Raw genomic sequence first — 21,814 nt, 5'->3', positions numbered from 1 at the left:
AGCAAGCACTGCTTGACAGTATATTTTTTCGGAAGACTTCCACTTTTTTCCCATATTTTTCCTGAGGTTCTCTAGTTCTTTCTACTAACAACATTGTACTCTTAACATGCCTGAAGATTCTTGTACTGACCGTGCTCTCTTTGGCGGCGCTATTTCTAGCACTTTCCCTCTCCGTTTCCAGGTTTTTCCTTTTCTACTTGTCTCTACATAGTACTATTATCTTTCTAAAATTACTTTTTGCCATTTGCCTTTATTTCTGCATTGTATCTGATTGTGTGCATGAAGTGAAAGTATTGAGTATGTTGTTGAATTTCACTGATTTTGCAGGATGTCAGTAATGTGCGTCAAGTTCCTGATCATCAGGTTTGTTCCCTTCTTTCTTCTTCACTTTTGGTCAAATTATACACACCCTATTTGCAATTTTATGAGTAAAAGTTTAATCTTGGATGAAATTTCTGATTTTTTTTTCTTTGTGTGTAGTGTATTTCTTCCTTTGTTTCTAGTAGTTTGTATAATGTGTTTTCTGTGTTTGTTTAAATTTTATGAGGTTGGTTGCCTTTGTTCTTGTTCACTTTTGATTAAATTAAAAAAAAAAAATTGCAGTGTTATTTATAGAAGGTTAATCTGGTAGAATTAGAGACACCCCAATTTGCAATTTTGTTGTAAAAATTTAATCTTGGAAAATTTCTGGATTTGTTTTAATTTTTCATTGTGTTTTTTCGTTTGTTCTTATAATGCTAAATTATATGAGGTTAGTTGTCTTTGTTCTTGTTTACTTTTGATTGAATTAAGAAAGGCATACTTGCAATGTGATCTATAAAAGGTTAATCTTTGGAAGAAATACTGGAATTTTTGTTTATCTTGGATAGTTTTTCATTGTTTTTTCTTCTCATCTTCTGTTCAGATTTGTTTTACTTTGATTGTTTGAATTGCAGGAGGTGTTTGTGGACCTTGGGCGCGACGAGAGTTTGATAATTGAGCTTCTGGATCTGAAGTTGGATGTAGCAGACAGTGGAAGTGCCACCTGGTTTCTTCAAGACCTTGCAAATGAACAAGATGCAGAGGGAGCTACGGTAAGCTCTTTCTTTTCGGACATCCTTTTTTTTTTCTTCTTCATTTCTGCTTTATTCCACTTTTATCGGCTTTCCGAGGTGGTGAATATCAGATATGCTTATATGAACTAATTGTAGGGACATGACGACACTCTGATGACTATCATTCTTTAATTTTGTTCGTTTGGATTGTTGTTCTTGTTTTTGTTGTTATTGCTCAAATAAATTAAAATCAGCATATATAATGGACACAAAGAATTCATATAGTCGACCCTATTAATTTGGATTGAGGCATGGTTGTTTGATTGATTCAACCAGTAGTTTAAAATTGAACTAGGAGGGACTGCAAAACTCATCGAGTTAGATGGACATTAAATTGTATCAGTTGTTTGGTATGACAACAATTGTGACCTTATAAAAAAAAACTTATCATATTGTGACTCTTGTCCTTTCTTCAAATTTCAACTACTTTGTGTTTCTCTAGTTTTATGTGTGAATTCTTATAAACTACTCAGGCATTTGGTAATCGTCGAAAACACTGATGCACAGAGGGCAGAGTGAAATGAAATTTATTTTCCTTTTCCATCAACTGGTCCTAGCAAAAGTAGGAAGAAAGCCGCTTAAGAAAAAGGCTACTACTTCCAAGGGATAGAAAGAAAGAACATCTTGGAATTGGACATAAGGATCAATATTTGTGTTGGGCCCTGCTTCCTCCTAAAGTGCTCTATGTTTTTCACAGTCCGAACGTTATCAAAAGAATACTTCGAACCTCTGTGGGCTGGTCTGTAGACCTCTTACATCTTTCTCACTTTCATACAATCCCAAATGAAGAATGCATCTTTCCCAGAGATTTAAGTTAATTATTTATCCAAATTGAACTAACCATCCAAAAGCTGCACTAAATCAGTAGAGTTCCTTCATATATTGTTGTTTAGTTCTATATTTTCATTTCCATTTCTTTCAAAATAATTTTCTGATATCAAGTTGTTTAATGTCTATTATTCTGGTATTATCTCCTTTTTTTGAGTTAACATAATTATGATTTTACTGATAACTCTCTGGGAGTTTTTCTTCAAGATTCGATAGTACCTTGCCAAATAATTGTTCTTCTATTACAATCATATAAACAGGAAATTTTTGAAAATGTGCAAAATTGAAGTGTGCATTTTCTTAAAAGCTTGCACTTCAATAATTGGTTAAACCAAATCATTTATAAGTTGTTCGGTTACTATTATATTGCTGATTCTTTGTTTGTATCTACAGATCATCGAGCAGTCAGCAGTATTTGAGGCTCCTGGATTGTGCTATAGAAACACGCCTGCTGTCATCACCACAGCTGTTGGTCAAATGGTATGTTAGTGTTATTTTAGAATTACCGAGCATTTATTGATGATCTCTCAACTTCAGTTGGTATCTTATTTTATGGATCTTCATGTGTATGACATGGTTTTTTTAAATAACAACATAAGCTGTTCTAATCTCTCATCGCAATTTAGCAAGTTCCCATGAGTTTACATACCATGTGGCTAAAGCATTGTTTATTTAATGACTATTTAGCCTCTCTAGAAACCATAATAACCTTCATTCTCTTTACAGTAAGTTGTGTAGTTTATGCTCCTGTACGGGGACGGGATTCAGAATTTGTAGTTACCTTCACAAAGTTGGTAAATCTATGTGTATAATTTTCTGAAAACTTAAACTCATGGCCTTGATGACTTGTATTTCTTTTTAGTAAGGCCTTGATGACTTATACTTGCTTTGAATACAATTTGTAGGGGGCCTGGTCCCTTTATCAGCTCAGCGAATCGTTTTTTTTTACATGTACTACATGCATTAAGTGCCTCAGCAAATACACTTGAAACTGTTTTATTGGCGAAAGAACTTGGGGATGGTGCTCTCATGTCATGTTTATGATGAAAATGTAAAATGCATATATTTCCAGAAGAGGATTTAGTTTCTAGCCAGATAGTTCCCTTTTCTTTTACTTTTAATAGGTAGTATTTTAGTAAAGCTAAAGTACTTTCTCAGTTTCTCTTCTTCATTTACAGTTGCATGAAATAATTTTCTGGAGAAATGAAAGTAGATGTAAAGATTGTTAGATCTACCAGAACACATATTTTCAACTAGGATGAGAGTCATGGACAATGCTAGCCAGTTTGTTGTAAAATGTCATAAATTGCTTTTGTTAGTTGATCAAATTTTTCATTTCATGTTGTCAATCTAATTGAGATCAACCTTATTCAATTCATAGGCCGTTTCTAAGGGAAGACAAGGTAGGGAAGCACAGAACTTGGTTAAGGTAAGTTTGTAAATTCCCTTTTCCGGCCCATACCTTCACCCGTTGTAGTTTTAACTGCAAAATGATATCTGATCGTGTCCCATTCAGGTGTACCTGGCAAACCTTCGCCTTAAGGAAGTTGGGACGGATATTCTCATAACTGCATATGAGCCTTTATTAATAAAGTAAGTGGGGAGCTAACTCGGTTTACACCTTGTTATTTAAGCTATGAAGTCAATTAGGCTTTTTGTTTAACGCTTTCATCGTTTACCTTTGTGATTGTAGCCCCTTGAGTGAGAGTGCTAGCTCAGTCGGGGCTGGCGTAGCTGTACCTGCTGCACAATCTGGAATTATGCCGATGGCTGAGGTTTTTAAACTTGCAGTCTCTAGTTTCAAAGTGCATGATTGGAGCCTCTTTGGTACTGCTACTTGAGGGTGTCGAGTGATTTAAAGAATCACGATCAGTCACACAAATGTAGCATCTCTTTGTGGATTATTGGTCCATTTTTCAACAGCATATCTGTTCTTTGTTATTCTGTTAATTGCTTAAAGAGTTCCTGTTGTAGTGGGATGTATAGAGTAGTTTGGTGCACAATTTCTACTTTATCTTTTGTTAAGGATTTTGTGTATACTGCAGTGCAGTCCATTTGCTTTCCTTGGATAAAAACAGCAGCCAATGGGATCAGATGTCTCTCGACTTCTAAATATCACATGTAACGGAGTTTCAAATTTCAAATATAACTAGAAGAAATATGAAATTAAATTTGATAAATAACTTGAGAATCGTTGAATTAACAATGAGTTAGGTCTGTACTATTATAAAGGCGCGAACATATTCAGTGTAATGTTTATTGCCATATTTACCTTTTAAAGATTACATTAAGCTACATTCGATATGCGACAGAATTACAATAGAAAAACGATATTTTAAAGTTTGAATCATCTAAAATTTAGAAGTTTGAAATCTACTCTGATTTATTGTTTTGGTGTTGTAATGACTTGGTGTGTTAGTTTGCACACGCCCGTTCTACTTTTGTACTTGAGTAAATTTTTCTAAACTTAAACCGCATAGGTGTTAAGGGTAAAATATGCTATGTCAGGTGACCACTTAAAAGAATGACACGTCAAACCGAAGGCAATTATTCCATTTGGTACCGGAAGGAATGACACTCATAAAGAGGTTATAAATACCGTTCGTCCGGTGGCATTAATGAAGAATATTCCACGGCATTGAGTGCACTGCCCGTTACAAAGAAATTGTCATTTATGCTCTCTGTTACACCTCCATCAATCGCCCTCATAATTGACCTTAAAGAAGGGCACGATCCTAAGACCTTGTTCCCTAGATGTAGCTATAAATAGTGAGCTCTATTCTCATTGTAGGAGACACGAATTTTCTGGCAAAACTAATACTAGAATCTATTCAAAGCTCTATACAACTTTATCTTCTTACTTTTTGTTCTTATTACTGTTGCGCCTGGAGGCCTCGTTACCGGAATCTTTATTTCTACTTTTTCGTCCTCATATCAAGGCTAAGTGTTATATATTTCTTTAATTATTTCATTATTTCAGGATCGAATTAATTCACTTGTCTAGAAACCTCGTATAAATTCAATTGTACCGTTTTACGGGTAAACAGTTTGGCGCCCACCATGGGGCCTAGACAGTCGTGTAATTAAGTTGATCCTTGCCTCTTTTACTAACGTGTTTTGATTATTTGTCTTAGAAAGAATCATAAGAAATGGCAGATAACGGTGTAAACAACACACACAATCCTGAAGTTCGAGGAGACCAGCCAAATTTCGAGGATTCAATCAGTGACACCCATAATGAGGGGAACGATGCCACGCCAGTCCACGACAGGCAATACCCGCGATATGTTCGGGAGGCAACTCCCGATAATGCTGAAGAGGAACATGTTGTTGATACGGTAAGCGTCCTACAAGAGCAACGAGCGATCATTCTAGGACACCTTACTTAGGAGGATAAGGTTATGACGGAGTTCAAGCAGGCGTTATCTGGGGCTTCCAATAACACGAATAGGCGAGATCTAGTTATTCCCGGTGCTCCCACAAATCAAACAACACAGAGGGTCGATAACAACACCCCGAGGGGCGAGGTTGGTTCTGATGGAGCTGCGGGGGAGGGGGGTGGATCTGGCCCTAATAACGAAAATGATCCCTTCAAGAATGAACATTTACGGTTTATGAGAGAAGTGAACGCCCGCATGGACCAAATCCCCGGCGCACCACTGGTACTGAAAGGACTAGACTCAAAGAAGTATACTCTGTTGTCGTACAAACCAAGCGCGACACCGGAATTAATCTCGAAATGGTTTAAAATGCCCGACGTGCCAAAGTACGATGGAACTTCAGACCCTCAGGAGCATATTACCACCTATACAACGGCAGTGAAGGGGAAGGATTTAGCTCCCCCCAAGATTGAATCTGTCTTGCTAAAGAAATTTGGAGAGACTCTCACAAGGGGAACCTTGACGTGGTATTCACTGTTACCGAGCATTCCATAGATTCCTCTGAGATGCTCGTGGATTCTTTTATTGAGGCTCATACCGGGGCCAGAAAGGTGCAGGCCAAAAAAAGGCCGACATATTCAGAATTACACAAGGAGAATCCGAGTTGATGCGAGAGTTCGTTACCCGGATCCAAAAAGAGAGGATGTTTCTCCCGGTTGTTCCGGACGAATGGGCAGCTGAAACATTCACCAAGGGACTCAATCCAGAAATTAAGACGCTTCCCGAAAACTGAAGGAAAGCTTGCCGAAAAGCTGAGTTTTTTGGTTCGCCCCCTATGTGGTCGGCCTTCTTACCAGTCTGCCTCCTTTCTCTTGATGGAATATATCAATACCCGAGCTCCAGCTTTGCTTGTGTTCTTCACCGGCACTCGCTAGATGTATCACTCATCCGCTGAACTGGCCAAAAGAAGCAAGCAAAGAGTCTTACTCTTAAGAAAAAGGCTATTCCTATTCTAGAAATCCTGCAAACTATTAATCGAAGTACTTAGCAATCACCGCAGATTGCTTGAGTTCCAAGCAACGACTTGGGCGGATGTCCACAATCGGTACAAGTCAAAGATAAGGATCGAAGATGATCAAGTTGGTTTCCCGTCGTCGACAAAGGGACGGGAGAAGAATAAAGAAGAATCAAAAGACGACTCCGACACGGACAGACGGTCTTCGAGGGGCCAATTTTTGCCCTACGAACGGACCGAAGGCCGCATCAGAGGTTTTCGATCAGCAGATAGATTCGCTACCGACAGACGATCTGATCACGATCGAAACAACAGATCATTGTCGGACAAGGAAGCGTTAGGTACGCGGGATCCTTCCTACCCCAGGCTATCAGAATACAATTTCAATGTCAGCGTAGTAGAGCTGGTATCAGCTATGAGAAACATCAAGAAAGCACGGTTTTCGAAGCCTATGAGATCCGATCCCACCCAGAGGGATCCCAACTTGTGGTGTGAATACCACGGGACGAATGGACACCAGACTGGGGACTGACGACATCTCCAGGAAGAAGTGGTGGCATTGTTGAATAATGTCATCTCAGAGAATTCTTGCGAGACCGAGCTAAAAACAACTATGGTCGCAACCAGGACAACACGGAACCCTCGAAAGCGGGGGAAGATCCCCCTCACCAGACAATCAACATGATCTTCGGGGGGGAACGAGATCAACGAGGTCACCTTCTCGGCAGCAAAAAAGATGAAAGTACCAATAACTCATAGCAAGAGACTCCGGAAAGTTGCCGAAGACTACATCACTTTCAGGGAGGAGGACGCAGACGGATTGGTGCTACCGCACAACGTTGTACAGGTAATTTCTTCAAATGTGCTAGACTTTAAAAATAAATGTGTTCTAGTGGATCTAGGAAGTTCGGTCAATATCATACAACGGAGAGTATTGAAGCAAGCTAAACTCATCGGAAGCATCATTCTGGCCACAAAACTCCTCGCCAGATTCAACCTCGCGAGCTTGACAACCTGATGAGAGATTTTGTTGCCCATGGATGCCAAATGAGTGATGAAAACGACTCTTTTTGAAGTGGTAGATGGTGATATGGGATATAATATTATTTTGGGGAGATCATGGTTACACGAGATGAGAGATGTAGCATCAACGTATCATCAGTTGCTGAAATTCCAAACGCCCGAAGGAATTAAACAGATAAGGGCAACCAACCGGCGGCAAGGAAGATGAATGCGATTTCGGTCTCCAGTAGCAAAGGGAAGGAACACGCGGCATAGCAACTACAGGAACCGGCGCCCGCTCCCGAATCGAATGAAGTTAGCCCGGGGGTAGAAGCGTCGGTATCCTATTAGGTGCTAAGGTATTTCCAGGTACCAGAAGAGATGGATGCAACAAAATCCACGGCGGAAGAGCTCAAACAAGTTGCATTTTTTGAAGAATTCTTAGAAAGGAAATTCCACTTGGGGACAGGACTGCACCCCGAGCTCAGGTCTGGCTTTACTAAATTTCTTAAATCTAATGCCGATTTTTTTGCGTGGTCGCATGCGGATATGACAGGTATCTCAACGAAGGTAGCCGTACACAAGTTAAGTTTGGATCCCAACATACCTCCGATAAGACAAACGAAACGCCTTATTGCGGAGGCCAGGAATAAATTCGTCAAAGAAGAGGTAACTCGCTTACTTGATATCGGTTCGATCGGAGAGGTAAAGTATCCGGACTAGCTAGCTAATGTAGTCGTAGTTCCTAGGAAGAACAATAAATTTTGAATGTGCATAGATTATAAGGACTTGAATAAGGCATGCCCGAAAGACTCGTTCCCACTGCCAAACATCGATCAAATGATCGATGCGACGGTCGGGCACGAGTTAATGAGTTTTCTGGATGCGTATTCCGAGTACAACAAAATTAAGATGAACTCGGAGGATCAGGAAAACACTTCGTTCGTAACGAATTTCGGCACATATTGCTATAACGTGATGCCCTTCGGGTAACCCTGAGCCACTTATCAGCGGCTCGTAAACAAGATGTTTGAAAAGCAAATAGGGAAAACTATGGAAGTTTATATAGACGATATGATCGTTAAGTCTTTGAATGCAGGTGATCACTTTAAGCATCTGCAAGAAACTTTTGACATCCTAAGGAAGCATAACATGAAACTTAACCCCGAGAAATGCACGTTCGGGGTCAGCTCTGACAAGTTCCTAGGATTTATGGTATCACAAAGGGGGATTGAGGTAAACCCCGGAGATCAAGGCCATCGAAGACATCCCGAACCAGCTGTCAAGCGTGAAAGAGGTCCAAAGGCTCACGGGGAGATTGGCAACTTTGAGCAGGTTCATTTTCGGTCATCAGAAAAATGTCACAGTTTCTTCGCACTGCTAAAAAAGAAAAACAACTTCGAATGGACCCCGGAGTTCCATCAGGCTTTGAGAGATTTGAAAATATACTTGTCAAGCCCTCTATTACTTTTGAAACCAAAGAAAGGTGAAACACTGTTAGTCTACCTAGCAGTCTCGGAAGTAGCGGTAAGTGCAGTTTTAGTCCGTGAGGACGAAGGTACGCAATCTCCCATTTATTACGTTAGTAAAATTTTAACGGAAGGAGAAACTCGCTACCCACATTTGGAGAAACTGGCCTTAGCTCTCGTAGTCGCCGCTCGGAAGCTGAGGCCCTACTTCTAGTGTCACCCGATAGGTGTGGTGACCACTTTTCCTCTGCGGAACATCCTTCACAAACCCGAACTCTCGGGTAGGTTGGCCAAATGGGCCGTTGAAATGAGTGAATTCGACATAGAATATAAACTGAGGACTACGATTAAGTCATAAGTCTTGGCTGACTTTGTGGCCGACTTTAGTCCGGGATTGCTACCTCTGAAAATCAAAGAGGCAGTAATGGTGTCGGAATCGACATCGAGAGTTTGGACCTTATTTACGGATGGAGCCTCCAACGTAAAAGGGTCCGGGCTTGGCATAGTATTAACCACGCCTTCGGGAAAAACGCTAAGGCAAGCCATTAGAATGGTCTCTTTAACTTACAATGAAGCAGAGTATGAGGCTTTGATTGCAGGACTCAAATTGGCCCAGGGACTAGATTTTGAGGTCATAGAAATCAAGTGCGACTCATAACTGGTGGTAAATCAGGTCTACGGGGTCTTCGAAACCATAGAGGAGCGCATGCAACAACACGGGGTAAAGGTCCGGGATCTACTGGCTCGATTTCAGGAGTGGTCGATTACTCATATCCCAAGGGAAGAAAATGCAAAAGCAGACGCACTGGCTAACCTCAGTTCATCAATAGAAATGAAAGGATCAGAGTCCGGGGACGGTAGTACAACTGATGCACTCGGTCCTGATTGTAGATAGCTACTATGAGGTAAATGCGACTAGTTTGTTCTAGGACTGGAGGAATGAAATCATCGATTATCTCGAGCATGGGAAGCTGCCTGAAGAATCCAATGCGTCCCCGGCGCTACGCGCCAAAGCAGCACAATATAGCTTTAAAGGAGGCCAAGTGTACAGAAATCTTTCCAAGGCACGCTGACCCGATGCTTGGGGGCATCCAAGCTAATTATGTTATGAGAGAAGTCCGCCAAAGGATATGCGGAGACCATTCGGGCGCAGATTCCTTAGTGCTAAAACTGGTAAGGGCAAGATATTATTGGCCCCATATGGAACAAGACGCCAAAGCCTTCATACAAAAATACGATAAGTGCCAACGCCACGCACCACTGGTGCATCAACCGGCAAAACCACTGCATTCGATTCTGTCTCCATGGCCTTTCATAAAATGGGGGATGGACATCGTTGGACCACTACCGTCGGCTCCCGGTAAGGTAAAATTTCTTTTGATTTTGACTGACTATTTTTCTAAGTGGGTGGAAGCATGTCCTTATCAGAAGACCCGCGAACGCGAGGTGTTGGATTTCTTGTGGGAAAACATAATTTGCAGGTTCGGAATACCAAAAGAGATAGCATGCGATAATGGGCCGCAATTTATCGGCGCAAAAATCACAATAGTCCTCGAAGATTTGAAAATAAAGAGGATCACATCTTCACCCTACCATCTGAGCGCAAATGGTCAAGTAGAGTCAACAAACAAAGTGATTATACAAAACCTCAAGAAAAGGTTGGAAGTGGATAAAGGTAAATGGACCGAGAAACTACCCGGAGTTTTATAGGCGTACCGAACAACGGCCAAATCGAGCACAGGAGAAACTCCTTTTTACCCGGTGTACGGAGCAGAAGCCTTAATTTCGGTGGAAGTTGGGGAACCTACCTTAAGATATTTCTAAGCAAATGAAGAGTCAAACAACGAAGCAATGTTAGTCAACTTGGAGCTACTCGATGAGCATATGGACTTGGCACATATAAGAATGGCAGCCCAAAAGTAGAGAATGGAACGATATAATAATCGAAAAGCCAACCTCCGTTATTTCAAAATAGGAGACTTGGTCTTAAGGAAAGTAACTCAAAACACCCGGGAGCTCAACGCAGGGAAGCTAGGTCCAACATGCGAAGGCCCCTACTGGGTTTCCGCTGTCACCGGGAAAGGTTCTTATGAATTGGAGAATCAAGATGGAGAAAAATTGCCCAGCAACTGGAATGTGGCACACCTCAAAAGATACTATTGCTGATGAATATCACCTGTACTGAAAGTACACTCTTTTTCCCTTCGTCCAGTTTTTGTCCCAATTGGGTTTTTCTGCCAAGGTTTTTAACGAGGCAGCAACAGAAAGCATACTATGAAGAAAGTTTCAACGGCAGTAGTAAAACCTTTAATAACAAGACACGCAAGCGAAGAACCACATGGACAGTTAGATAATCTTTCGCTCGATAGCAAAATTCCTACTAGGAAATTAAGTTTGCTATTGGACAAAGGTTACCCGACCGTTCACAAGTGCAAACCACTAAAGGATTGTTAGATAGTTTTTTGCTCGATAGCATAAATTCTTAAGGGGAAGTGAAGTTTGTTACCGAGCATAAAAGTGTTTAGCAATTCATTAGCGGGGTCCTCGAAAGTGCAAAACTTCTAGTCTTCCAATTCACATTATTCGTATTCGAACACTGGGGGGAATGATATGAGGATATTGCAACAATGACTGCCACGTCGAACGGTAAACGTAAACCAGAAATATAGTTGTATCATCAGGATCGGGGACTGCGTGGCCAGCCCCAATCAAGTTGTACAATTTAGCCACATGGCAATTTCTTTTTTTAGCATAACAAATGCTTATGTACTTTTTGAAAATGGAGGGAATAAAATGAAGTCCTTTTATTTTTATCTTGTTTCTTGTCAGAACGATGAATGAAATTTGTCATTTGAAAGTTAAACAAGTACTTCAAATGCTAGTGCCGTAATGAATAGGAGACGTCCTCTTCAAGAGCACCGTAAAGGGTTAATTTCGGAAGAACTTATGCCCGGAATTAAAATGCCTTCGGGGAAAATACACCCGAAGTCTTGCACAAAAAGACGTAACAAGCAAACTTGCGCGAATACTTACAAAAACCCTCACGTTAAAGGGTTGATTTAGAATGAGTTTGTGCCCGAAATATCGATGCTTTCAGGGAAAAATACACCCGAAGTCTTGCACAAAAAGACGCAAAAAGCAAACTCACGCAAATACTTACAAAAACCCTCACGTAAAGAGTTGATTACGGACGAGTTTAATCCCAAAATACAGATGCTTTTGGGAAAAAATACACCCAAGGCCTTGCATAATCAGACACAAAAAGTAAAACTTGCGCAAAACACTTGATCAAAAAGAATGCAAAGGTTAAAACTTGCATAAATGTTCAAACGAAAAAAACGTAGAAAGACTCATGCAATACTTGAGCAAAATATGTTTTTATTTAGAATAAACGTGCCAAAATAGCACAAGTGCAAACGCTGGGAAAAGAAAGGAAAAGCTAAACTGTTGCCTCTACGGAACCCGGAGGAAGAGAAGTGTTTGCGCTTCGAGGGGAGTAGGTAGATCCGCTGATGCCTCAACAGTTTGGCCCTCAACATCATCAACTTTCGGTTCCTCTTCAGTTCCTGAATATTCGAAACCAGAACCAGAAGCACAGGCTCTGCCGAGAGACCATTTTTAGCAGCTAACTCAAGCTCACGGGCCTTAGCAATTTCAGCATCAAAGTCAATGATACCAACTTTGGCCTCTTCCAAGGTTTTTCTCCTCATGCTGTACATAGCGTAAGTTTTCTCAACAACGAGGGAAGTCGCTTGGTGCTTAAGTTCTTCTTGAGTTGGGTTACCTCGGTAGAAAGGTTTTCCCAGGCGGATCTAATGGACTTGAGGCTAACGTCAAGATCACGGACAGTAGAGCTGAAAATTCTATTATGCTCAATGCTCTTCTTATACTTCTCATCCAATTGGCATATTTCATCTCGCAGCAGTAAGATCTTCAGTCTTGGAATTCAAGGTTTCCTCTAAATTGGTTAATGTTTCAGTGGAGGCAACCTCACGATCCGATGCAGCAAGAACGACATTGTGAACTTCAACCTATTTGGCCTTAGCCTATTCAAATTGAACCCTCAAGGGGGAGATCTATTGGCTAAGGGTTTCCACTTCTTATTCACTTTGCTGCAAACGAGACTCTAGCATGGCAGCCTCAGTAGCTTTGGTTTCCAGTTCCGAGAGGCGAGTAACGGCTTGATCTCGCTCAACCAAAAGTTGATCCCGTGCGGATTTAAGATCTTCCTTTTCCCGGATCAAACTTTGGAGGCTCTCGGAAGCAAGAAAATTGGCCTACAAATCAAGAAAGGCAAACTTAAAATACTTTTAGGCAAAAATAGAAGAAATGACAAAGGAAGTAAAGAATGTACCGTTGCGGTGTTGTGCATGGCATTGTTCTACAAGTACTCTCCGGAGAAAGCCTGTAATTTGGCTTCAGGTAATTAGCAAGTTCCACCGGCCGGGATATCAAGTTGCATCCAGTGGAGACCGAGAGAGTAACATTCCTCCTCCTTTGCAGATCTTAAGAGGGGGCAGCATAATTTTTCCCCAAATCCCCATGAACTGGGGATTGGGGAAGAGGAACACCTTCTTCTTGGTGAGGTGCGGTCGATGGAGATGATGTAGTAGTTGCTAATGGAAGATCTGGTGAAGAAGGAGATGAGGCTGTTGGCGATGAAGAATGAGAAGCAGTTGCGAGGAATGCAGTACTGGTTGTTGGTTGCTCATCAACCAAAGATGGCAAGGGCCCCGTACTCAGCCTCACGGTACTGGGCGCAGCAACTGGGATCGGGCAATGAGAGTTGGCATTTTCCACCATTTCAAACTCCCCAGAGCGCCGAGACATCGTTATCGGTTTGTGTAACTAACTCAACGGTTTGAGCATCCTGTTAAGATGATAAGGATCGACGTTTTTTATGTAGAGAAGCTCACTGATCACTAGCTTCTCCATCATCGTCGATCATCATGGTGTCTATGACCGGCTCGGGAGGAGGGCTATTCAACACAACTTCCGGAGACGACTCGGGAGCAATAGTCTTCGCCCTCTTATTCTTTTCCCCAGCCGTGAAGGAACTCCTTCTTTTTGGTTGCTTGTTCTCCGGCTGGGGACTCCGTAATGAAACACTTGTACCCGAAGCAGGCCCGGAGACACCTGTTCGGGTAAGCGCCTCCTGAAGCAACCTTGTCGCATCAGCAAGATCAGCCAAAACGTCCTCCTCGGGTACGACAACCGAGCCCGCGGGTAGACCTGATTTCAGAAGAAAGGAGAAAAGAAAGGATCAATCAATTTCCTCACATAAAAAGCAGAAACGAGATGAGTCTAAGTTACCATGATTTTTGGCCTTCCACCCGTATTTGAGGGCCAGTTCTTTCCACGTGCGGGTTTCGGGCGTTGTGACGTCCAAGATTTTCTGGACCCACCGGTTCAAGCTTTCAACCCTAGGTGGAACCCATTGAGCTGCTGAAACAGGCGAAGGAGGGAGGATCAATATGAATATGAAACAATTTCTAATGAAATGAATATTAAACAAGGAACTTACGAGTGTGGCTCCATGATCCCGGAAAGTATGAAGCCTTGCCGGAATGATGACATTGGTGGCAACTGCAATGAACCGTTCTATCCACCCACGGTCGTTGTCATCATCCATGCTAGATAATAGAGCATGGTGGTCGCGTTTGCTGAAATTTATCATTCCCTCGCAGAAGACTTCGGGGGAATAGAGATTCATCACATGAGCTAAAGATAGCTCCTCTCATGTATCTTGGCACAAACGCCGACGACAAGCAATCGTCCCCCACACAGAAGGACTTACTTGTACCAAACACACCTGGTAGCAGAGGCAAAACTCCATAATAACGGAGTCAAGCTCTCCACTCAAAGAGAACGCACCTAAAGTAAAGGGATACGTGTAAAAATATATAAAACCCTCCGTGGTAGGGTTACTCGCTCTGTTAGATCAGGAGCAACAATGTCCAATTCACGACAGCGACAATATTCCTTCACAACAGAAATATTGGAAGGACGGAATGGAAGAAGGGTATCTGTCAACTGCCCAATTGCGAGGGAAAGCCGAAGGGGACAAGACTTCTAGGGATGATGGAAGAAATATTGTTGTAACAAGACTTCTAGGGATGATGGAATCCACTGTTGGAGGAGCAGTGTCCTCGGATTTGCTCTTGCTCTTTGAAGAGGTGGTGTTCTTTGAAGAAGAAGCCAATTGGATGAAAGAAAAGCTTTTCCGTTTGAAGGGAGCTAAAGAAAGATTGAAGAACAACAAAGAAGATTTTAAAAAGCTTGGTAAGTTACGGAGTATGAATACGAATGATGCGTATAAGTAAAAGTTTAGGTAGCTAAATTCATGGCCATGATTACCTCGAGTACCGGCAAAAGCTATGCTGAATCGTGGGATGACGCGTGTTCGGGATATTAAATACGAAGAGACGTGCATCTAATCAACCATCAGAAGCCTTTCATAAGGAATCATAGCAATTCCCGCCAAAAGAGTGTTTCTACCAACTTTCCGGTGACACAAAGCTATGTCACTGAAAAGCATGGGGACTATCTGTATATGGTAAAATATGCTATGCCAGGTGGCCACTTAAAAGAATGACCCGTAGAACCAAAAGCAATTATCCTGTTTGGTACCGGAAAGAATGACACTCATAAAGAGGCAATAAATACCCTCCGCCCTGTGGCACTATTGAAGAATATTCCACAGCATTGAGTGCACTTCCCGTTAAAAAAAAATTGTCATTTATGCTCTTTGTTACACCTCCATCAATGGCTCTCATAATTGGCATTAAAGAAGGGCACAATTCTAGGACCTTGTTCCCTAGACGTAACTATAAATAGTGAGCTCTATTCTCATTGTAGGAGACATGACTTTTACGGCAAAACCGATACTAGAATCTATTCAAAGCTTTATGCAACTTTATCTTCTTACTTTTCGTTCTTATTACTGTTGCGCCCGGAGGCCTCGTTACCGGAATCATTATTTCTACCTTTTCGTCTCCATATCAAGGCTAAGTGTTATATATTTCTTCAATTATTTCATTATTTCAGGATCGAATTAATTAACTTGTCTAGAAACCACGTATAAATTCAACTGTAACTTTACGGGTAAACAATAGGGGCATTTGCTCTCTTCATCATTTTCATTTTATTCGAGAGAATTTATCTTCTTTACAACTTTGAAGTAGTACTGGTTCTTAGATGGTTTCATTGGGCAAGTGCGGTAGTGTTCCCATTATTCTACTTACTTGGTTAAGACTAAAATACAGCAAAATACATGTAAACACCGAAATTAAGATGATTACAATCCCAAAGACAAAATAAACAATAAGAAAAAGAACATAGTGTATAATATAAATTTTGAACCCACTAAGAATTCTCTGCTTACCTATGCCAAGCTCCACTAGAAAGGAAAGGAAAAAGGCATATGAATATGATTTCCTTTCATTTGTTACGAAGAAAAGCTGCGGCCTTCTCATTAATTACAGGTTGGCCAGGACATGGTAGATGCTTGGGCAAAGCCTTCGGAACCAGGTACTGCCGATTCAACTCCATCATTTCACCCTACCATAATGAGATAGAAACCGTTAATCTGCTTTCTTGCAGGATAAAAAGAACATTACTTTTTGAGGAATATGAACAGCATGCATGTTTGGACCCACAGCCTTCCCCATTGATCACTGATGATATGAAATTATGTTTCTGCCAAAACAGTGTTCAATATTACAACAAAAAGAACATGGGAAAGATGATGTTGTTTCTTCAACAAATATTAACTCACATTTCATTTTTGAATACGAACACATGTTTTGAGTTGAAAGCAACGGGTTCAACCTGCTAGATGATCCCCGTCTCCATTTCCAGATAAATGAATCTGCATTTTTCTTCAGTTAGATGTGTTCTTTCTTTTTTTTTTAGAAAAAAAATAATATAATTTCCACTTTATCATTACTAGCAACTAATGTAGCTAGCATAGACCAATTTTCAAATAAGTTTTTTTTTACACCTTTACTTCTCTTTTATGAATTTAACATAATTTTCCTGCTAACAACGCAATTGTCTGTGACTACATGTTACTAATTTACATTAGTGTTTAAAGATACATGTAACAGATTTGTTGACACACCAGATACCACTTGCAGCTGCAGGTGGTGAAAATTTTCAAACTGGCATTCAGGGATGGTTCCCCCACTTGTGTCATTCCTGTCAACCTAGAGCAGTCTACTCTTAACAGTTACCATATAAATGTTATTTGATAAAATTTATGCTAAGATGTTATTTAGCATATTACCTCCTTAGACGAATAACCAGGATCACATATTGATGCTGATGACATTGATTTGAGAGTTTTATGTGAGCTCTCTTTCTGTTATTACCCCGCCCTTGCGTTTTTGGGCAGCTCTCTTGCTGTTACTACCCTGCACTTGCTTTTGTAGGCAAAACCAGACTATCTGAAGAATTAGTTGAATTAAGTGTAAGTTAGTCTGCATAACACCATCTTAAACAAAAAGAAGACTCCTTTTGGTGCCATGCCTGCTGCTTGTGCAGATTCATCTTATATCTGTATGTTGAATGAATGGATTTTCTGTCGTACTTATTCCAAATTAGTACAAAGAATAATTGATCGGCCACTTGCCAAAGCATTCCTCTGTCTGAAAGAATGAGAAGCAACTTTTAAACTGACAATCAAAACTTTGTTATGGCAGCCAAAGGCAGGGTTCTTTATGAACTAGGGTACTTCAGCTTGGCTATGAAAAGGCCATTATCACATAATTCAATTGCGCTACTTCCAGCTTCCTTCTTCCCAGGGAGAGAACATTCAACTTCTTTTTCTAATTTACCTTCCTTCACCTCTGTTATATCTCTGTGCTCGGGCATTATCCCAGCGATGGCATAAGTACTGCTCAGAAGTAGGGAATCAGCAGGATGTTCGCCGAATCTCTGTTCTAGTTCTTTCTTCACTTGTTCTCCCAGCTCAACACTACCATGGACTCTGCATGCTGCTAGTAACGCACGCCATGCAGTAGCATCCCCCTCAATGGGTAAACCTTTTATCAGTTCTCGTGCTGTCTCAAGCAATCCAGCACGGCCTAAGATATCAATCAAACATCCATAATGCTCAATTTTAGGAGTCAAGCCATATTCCAGCACCATTTTTCTAAAACAGCTGATGCCCTCAGCCACCAGTCCTCCATGGCTACAAGCATTGAATACAGCCAAGAAAGTCACTTCATTAGGCCAAAAACCTTCATCCTCCATTCTATGGAAGAGCGCAACAGCAGCTTCTGCCTCCCCGTGTACCCCGTAACCCATTATCATTGATGTCCAACACTTCACATCTTTGGTCTCCATACTGTCAAAAACATTAACTGCCTTCACAAGCAAGCCACTTTTAGTATACATATCTATCAATGATGTCCCAAGAACTGGATCCATAGCTAATTGCTGATCTTTTACGAAGTTCTGAATATAATGACCTGTATTGAGAGCCCCGGAGGAAGCACAAGCAGAAAGCAAACCTGCCAAGGTTGATGAATTTGGCTTCAATCTTTGAACCTTCATTTGCCTCAATAGAGACAATGCCTCTTCTAGCAAGCCATTTTTAGCATATCCATCAATCAAACAGTTCCACAAGACAACATCTTTAGGATAAGCTTCATCAAATAGACTACGGCCCGAGCTAATGCAATCCGTCTTTCCATACATAGAAATCAAGGCAGTTAGCACCTTCACACTATAGCAAAATCCATTCTTTATGCAACACCCATGCAGGGATTCCCCTACCAAAGCAATCTTCAACTCACCAATCCCAGACAAAACACACAACATCGTCGTGGCACTGGCAGAAACACCATCTCTGTGCAATTCTATAAACAATTCAAAAATAGCAGGATAATTATGTACACAAAGATAACCACCCATCAAAGTGTTCCAACTCACCAAATCTCTATCTGAAAAATCATCAAATAGTTGGTGGGCACAACGGATTCTCCCAGAAACACAATAAAAATTCAAAAGGGTATTCCTCAAATCAAGAAAAAATTCAAAGCCAGATCTCAAAACGACTGAATGAATTGCTTCTCCAGTCGATTTCGCCAATAATCGTATACAAGATCTAAGTCCAGAAACAAAAGCAAATTGATCAAGAATTACACTTTGTGCCCTTATGTAGTTGAAAAACAAAAGACCCTTCTGTGGGTCATCACTTATTGAATAACTACGAAGCATGGTATTATACATATAAAGATTTGGGCTTTGTATGTATTTAAAAATTGAAGCTTCATAGTTTGTGTATTGGATTGAACATGCAAGAAGTTTGCTAAGCGTAAAAGGAATTTGATCTTGACCTGTTTTGACCATTAAGGCATGAAATTGTTTGATTTCAGAGATTTGCTTACATGATTGTAACTGAGAAATTAGGCTTTGGTCTGAAGAAAACATAGAATAATGTCTTGTTAAGATGATTGATGATATGTGTTTGAAATTTTGTCTTAGATATGAACAGTAGGAATTAACGGCTATGTTCATGAGTAAAGCTAGATTTCGCGTAAAGTAAGGGTGATTATTGCTTTTACAGGAATTTCTAAAAGATGTCCCAAGTCATCAAAACTATTTTTGAAGGCCATATATATATATATAGAGAGAGATATATATATTTTGTGATTTATGAGTTGTTACCACTTTCTTCTTCTCTTGGATAAACTTAATTTAAATCTTTATTTTCTTCTTGAAGTTTAATACAAGAGTTTTCGTTCTAAGTTCCGCATGTTAAGAAGAAATGACATGATTCAGAGTACAGATCAAATTACTTAATTCTAAATGTAATGGTTAATTTTATGATATTCATGATATGTGCTGAGAGAATTGTGATTTTGCTATCTAATAGACTAATACTCCATATGTAACTCTTTGCACCAAAGAAAAGCAGAAAAATGAATATCGAATAATATCACCTATGCATAAAAAGATAATCTTAACTTAATGGGGGTGTAAATAACCATTCATATCATCAAGTCAAGAAAAATAAGCTCCAATCCATTTACACTACTAGAATTCCTGCAAAAAGCGATCAAAGTTTAGCGACCAACATTGGTCTGTCAAGGAAAGCGATCAAAGTTGGTCGCTAAACTGGTGAAAGTAATAAAATAATGATTTTAAATAAATTAGCGACCAACGTTGGTCGCCACTTGGTCGAAAATTTTGTCAAACTGTTGACCGGACTGGTCAGACTTGCTTGATCAAAGAATTACTCACATTAGCGACCAACGTTGGTCGCTACATGGGACCCACCTATGAAATTTTAATAGTTATAATATTATTTTTAAAAAATAATAAAATATAAATAAATAAAATTTAAAATTTGCGACCAAATTTGGTCGCTATATAAAGAGTAAACTGATGGAGACCAACTTTGGTCGCTATTTTGGGACCCAGTTATAAAATTTTAATAATTATAATTTTGTTTAAAAAAATTATAAAATATAAATAAATATAATTCAACATTAGCGACCAATGTTGGTCGCTCAATAAAATATAGACCAACTTTGGTCGCCAAACGGGGACCCAATTAATATTTTAAAAATTATATGAAAGATAAATAAATCTGATTTAAATTTAGCATCCAACTTGGGTCGCTAATTTAAAATTATGTATATTTTGCGACCAAATTTGGTCGCTATTTAGGTCACCATGGGTCAAAATTAAAAATCACTTTTGTATTTACTAAATAAATAATATAAATGTTAGCCGTTAACAATTCTGTAATACAACGGATGAATAGTACTACGAAGCGTGCGTATGTGTCTATATATATATATATATATATATATATATATATATATATATATATATATATATATATATATATATATATACACTTACGCTATACTATGCACTAAGTATAAGTGTATTAGCTAATATTATATCGAATATAGCTTATATATATAATATATATACTTACGCTATACTATGCACTAAGTATAAGTGAAATACGTAATATTATATCGAATGTAGCTTTTATATATATGTATATATATATATATATATATATATATATATATATACACTTACGCTATACTATGCACTAAGTATAAGTGTATTACGTAATATTATATTGAATATAGCTTATATATATATAACATATATACTTATGCTATACTATGCACTAAGTATAAGTGTATTAGGTAATATTATATCGAATATAGCTTATATATATATAATATATATACTTACGCTATACTATGCACTAAGTATAAGTGTATTAGGTAATGTTATATCGAATATAGCTTATATATATATAATATATATACTTACGCTATACTATGCACTAAGTATAAGTGTATTAGGTAATATTATATCGAATATAGCTTATATATATAATATATATACTTACGCTATACTATGCACTAAGTATAAGTGTATTAGGTAATATTATATCGAATATAGCTTATATATATAATATATATACTTACGCTATACTATGCACTAAGTATAAGTGTATTAGGTAATGTTATATCGAATATATATACTTACGCTATACTATGCACTAAGTACAAGTGTATTAGGTAATGTTATATCAAATATATATACTTACGCTATACTATGCACTAAGTATAAGTGTATTAGGTAATATTATATCGAATATAGCTTTTATATATATATATATATATATAATATATATACTTACGCTATATTATGCACTAAGTATAAGTGTATTAGGTAATACTATATCGAATATAGCTTATATATATATAATATATATACTTATGCTATACTATGCACTGAGTATAAGTGTATTAGGTAATACTATATCGAATATAGCTTATATATATATAATATATATACTTACGCTATACTATGCACTAAGTATAAGTGTATTAGGTAATACTATATCTTATATAGCTTATATATATATATAAAATATATACTTACGCTATAATATGCACTGAGTATAAGTGTATTAGGTAATACTATATCGAATATAGCTTATGTATATATATATACTTACACTATATTATGCACTAAGTATAA

The 21,814-nt window shown here is 39.1% G+C and overlaps 2 protein-coding genes across 3 annotated transcripts; one reads left to right on the top strand and one right to left on the bottom strand.

The window, feature by feature from the left end:
- Positions 1 to 7: 7 nt before the first annotated feature.
- LOC109207192 (ran guanine nucleotide release factor-like) lies at positions 8 to 4,017 on the top strand. The gene is made up of 7 exons (XM_019370075.1): positions 8 to 181; positions 328 to 363; positions 936 to 1,073; positions 2,316 to 2,402; positions 3,304 to 3,351; positions 3,439 to 3,515; positions 3,616 to 4,017. The coding sequence occupies exons 1-7, from the start codon at positions 107 to 109 to the stop codon at positions 3,761 to 3,763; spliced, it is 609 nt and encodes a 202-aa protein (XP_019225620.1). The 5' UTR covers positions 8 to 106; the 3' UTR covers positions 3,764 to 4,017.
- A 12,031-nt stretch (positions 4,018 to 16,048) lies between these two features.
- On the bottom strand, positions 16,049 to 19,384 carry LOC109207193 (pentatricopeptide repeat-containing protein At1g26900, mitochondrial-like). Of its 2 annotated transcripts, XM_019370076.1 has the most exons (3): positions 17,076 to 19,384; positions 16,566 to 16,658; positions 16,049 to 16,348 (listed from the first exon to the last, which is right to left on the bottom strand). In XM_019370076.1, the coding sequence occupies exon 1, from the start codon at positions 19,310 to 19,312 to the stop codon at positions 17,507 to 17,509; it is 1,806 nt and encodes a 601-aa protein (XP_019225621.1). In that variant the 5' UTR covers positions 19,313 to 19,384; the 3' UTR covers positions 16,049 to 16,348; positions 16,566 to 16,658; positions 17,076 to 17,506. The 2 variants fall into 2 exon arrangements, with proteins under 2 accessions (XP_019225621.1, XP_019225622.1); XM_019370077.1 differs by lacking the exon at positions 16,566 to 16,658.
- Between the last annotated feature and the right edge of the window lie 2,430 nt (positions 19,385 to 21,814).

The sequence above is a fragment of the Nicotiana attenuata genome, unplaced genomic scaffold (genome assembly GCF_001879085.1).
Source record: "Nicotiana attenuata strain UT unplaced genomic scaffold, NIATTr2, whole genome shotgun sequence".
Taxonomy (NCBI): Eukaryota; Viridiplantae; Streptophyta; class Magnoliopsida; order Solanales; family Solanaceae; genus Nicotiana; species Nicotiana attenuata.
This window is presented reverse-complemented; position numbering and strand designations above follow the sequence as displayed.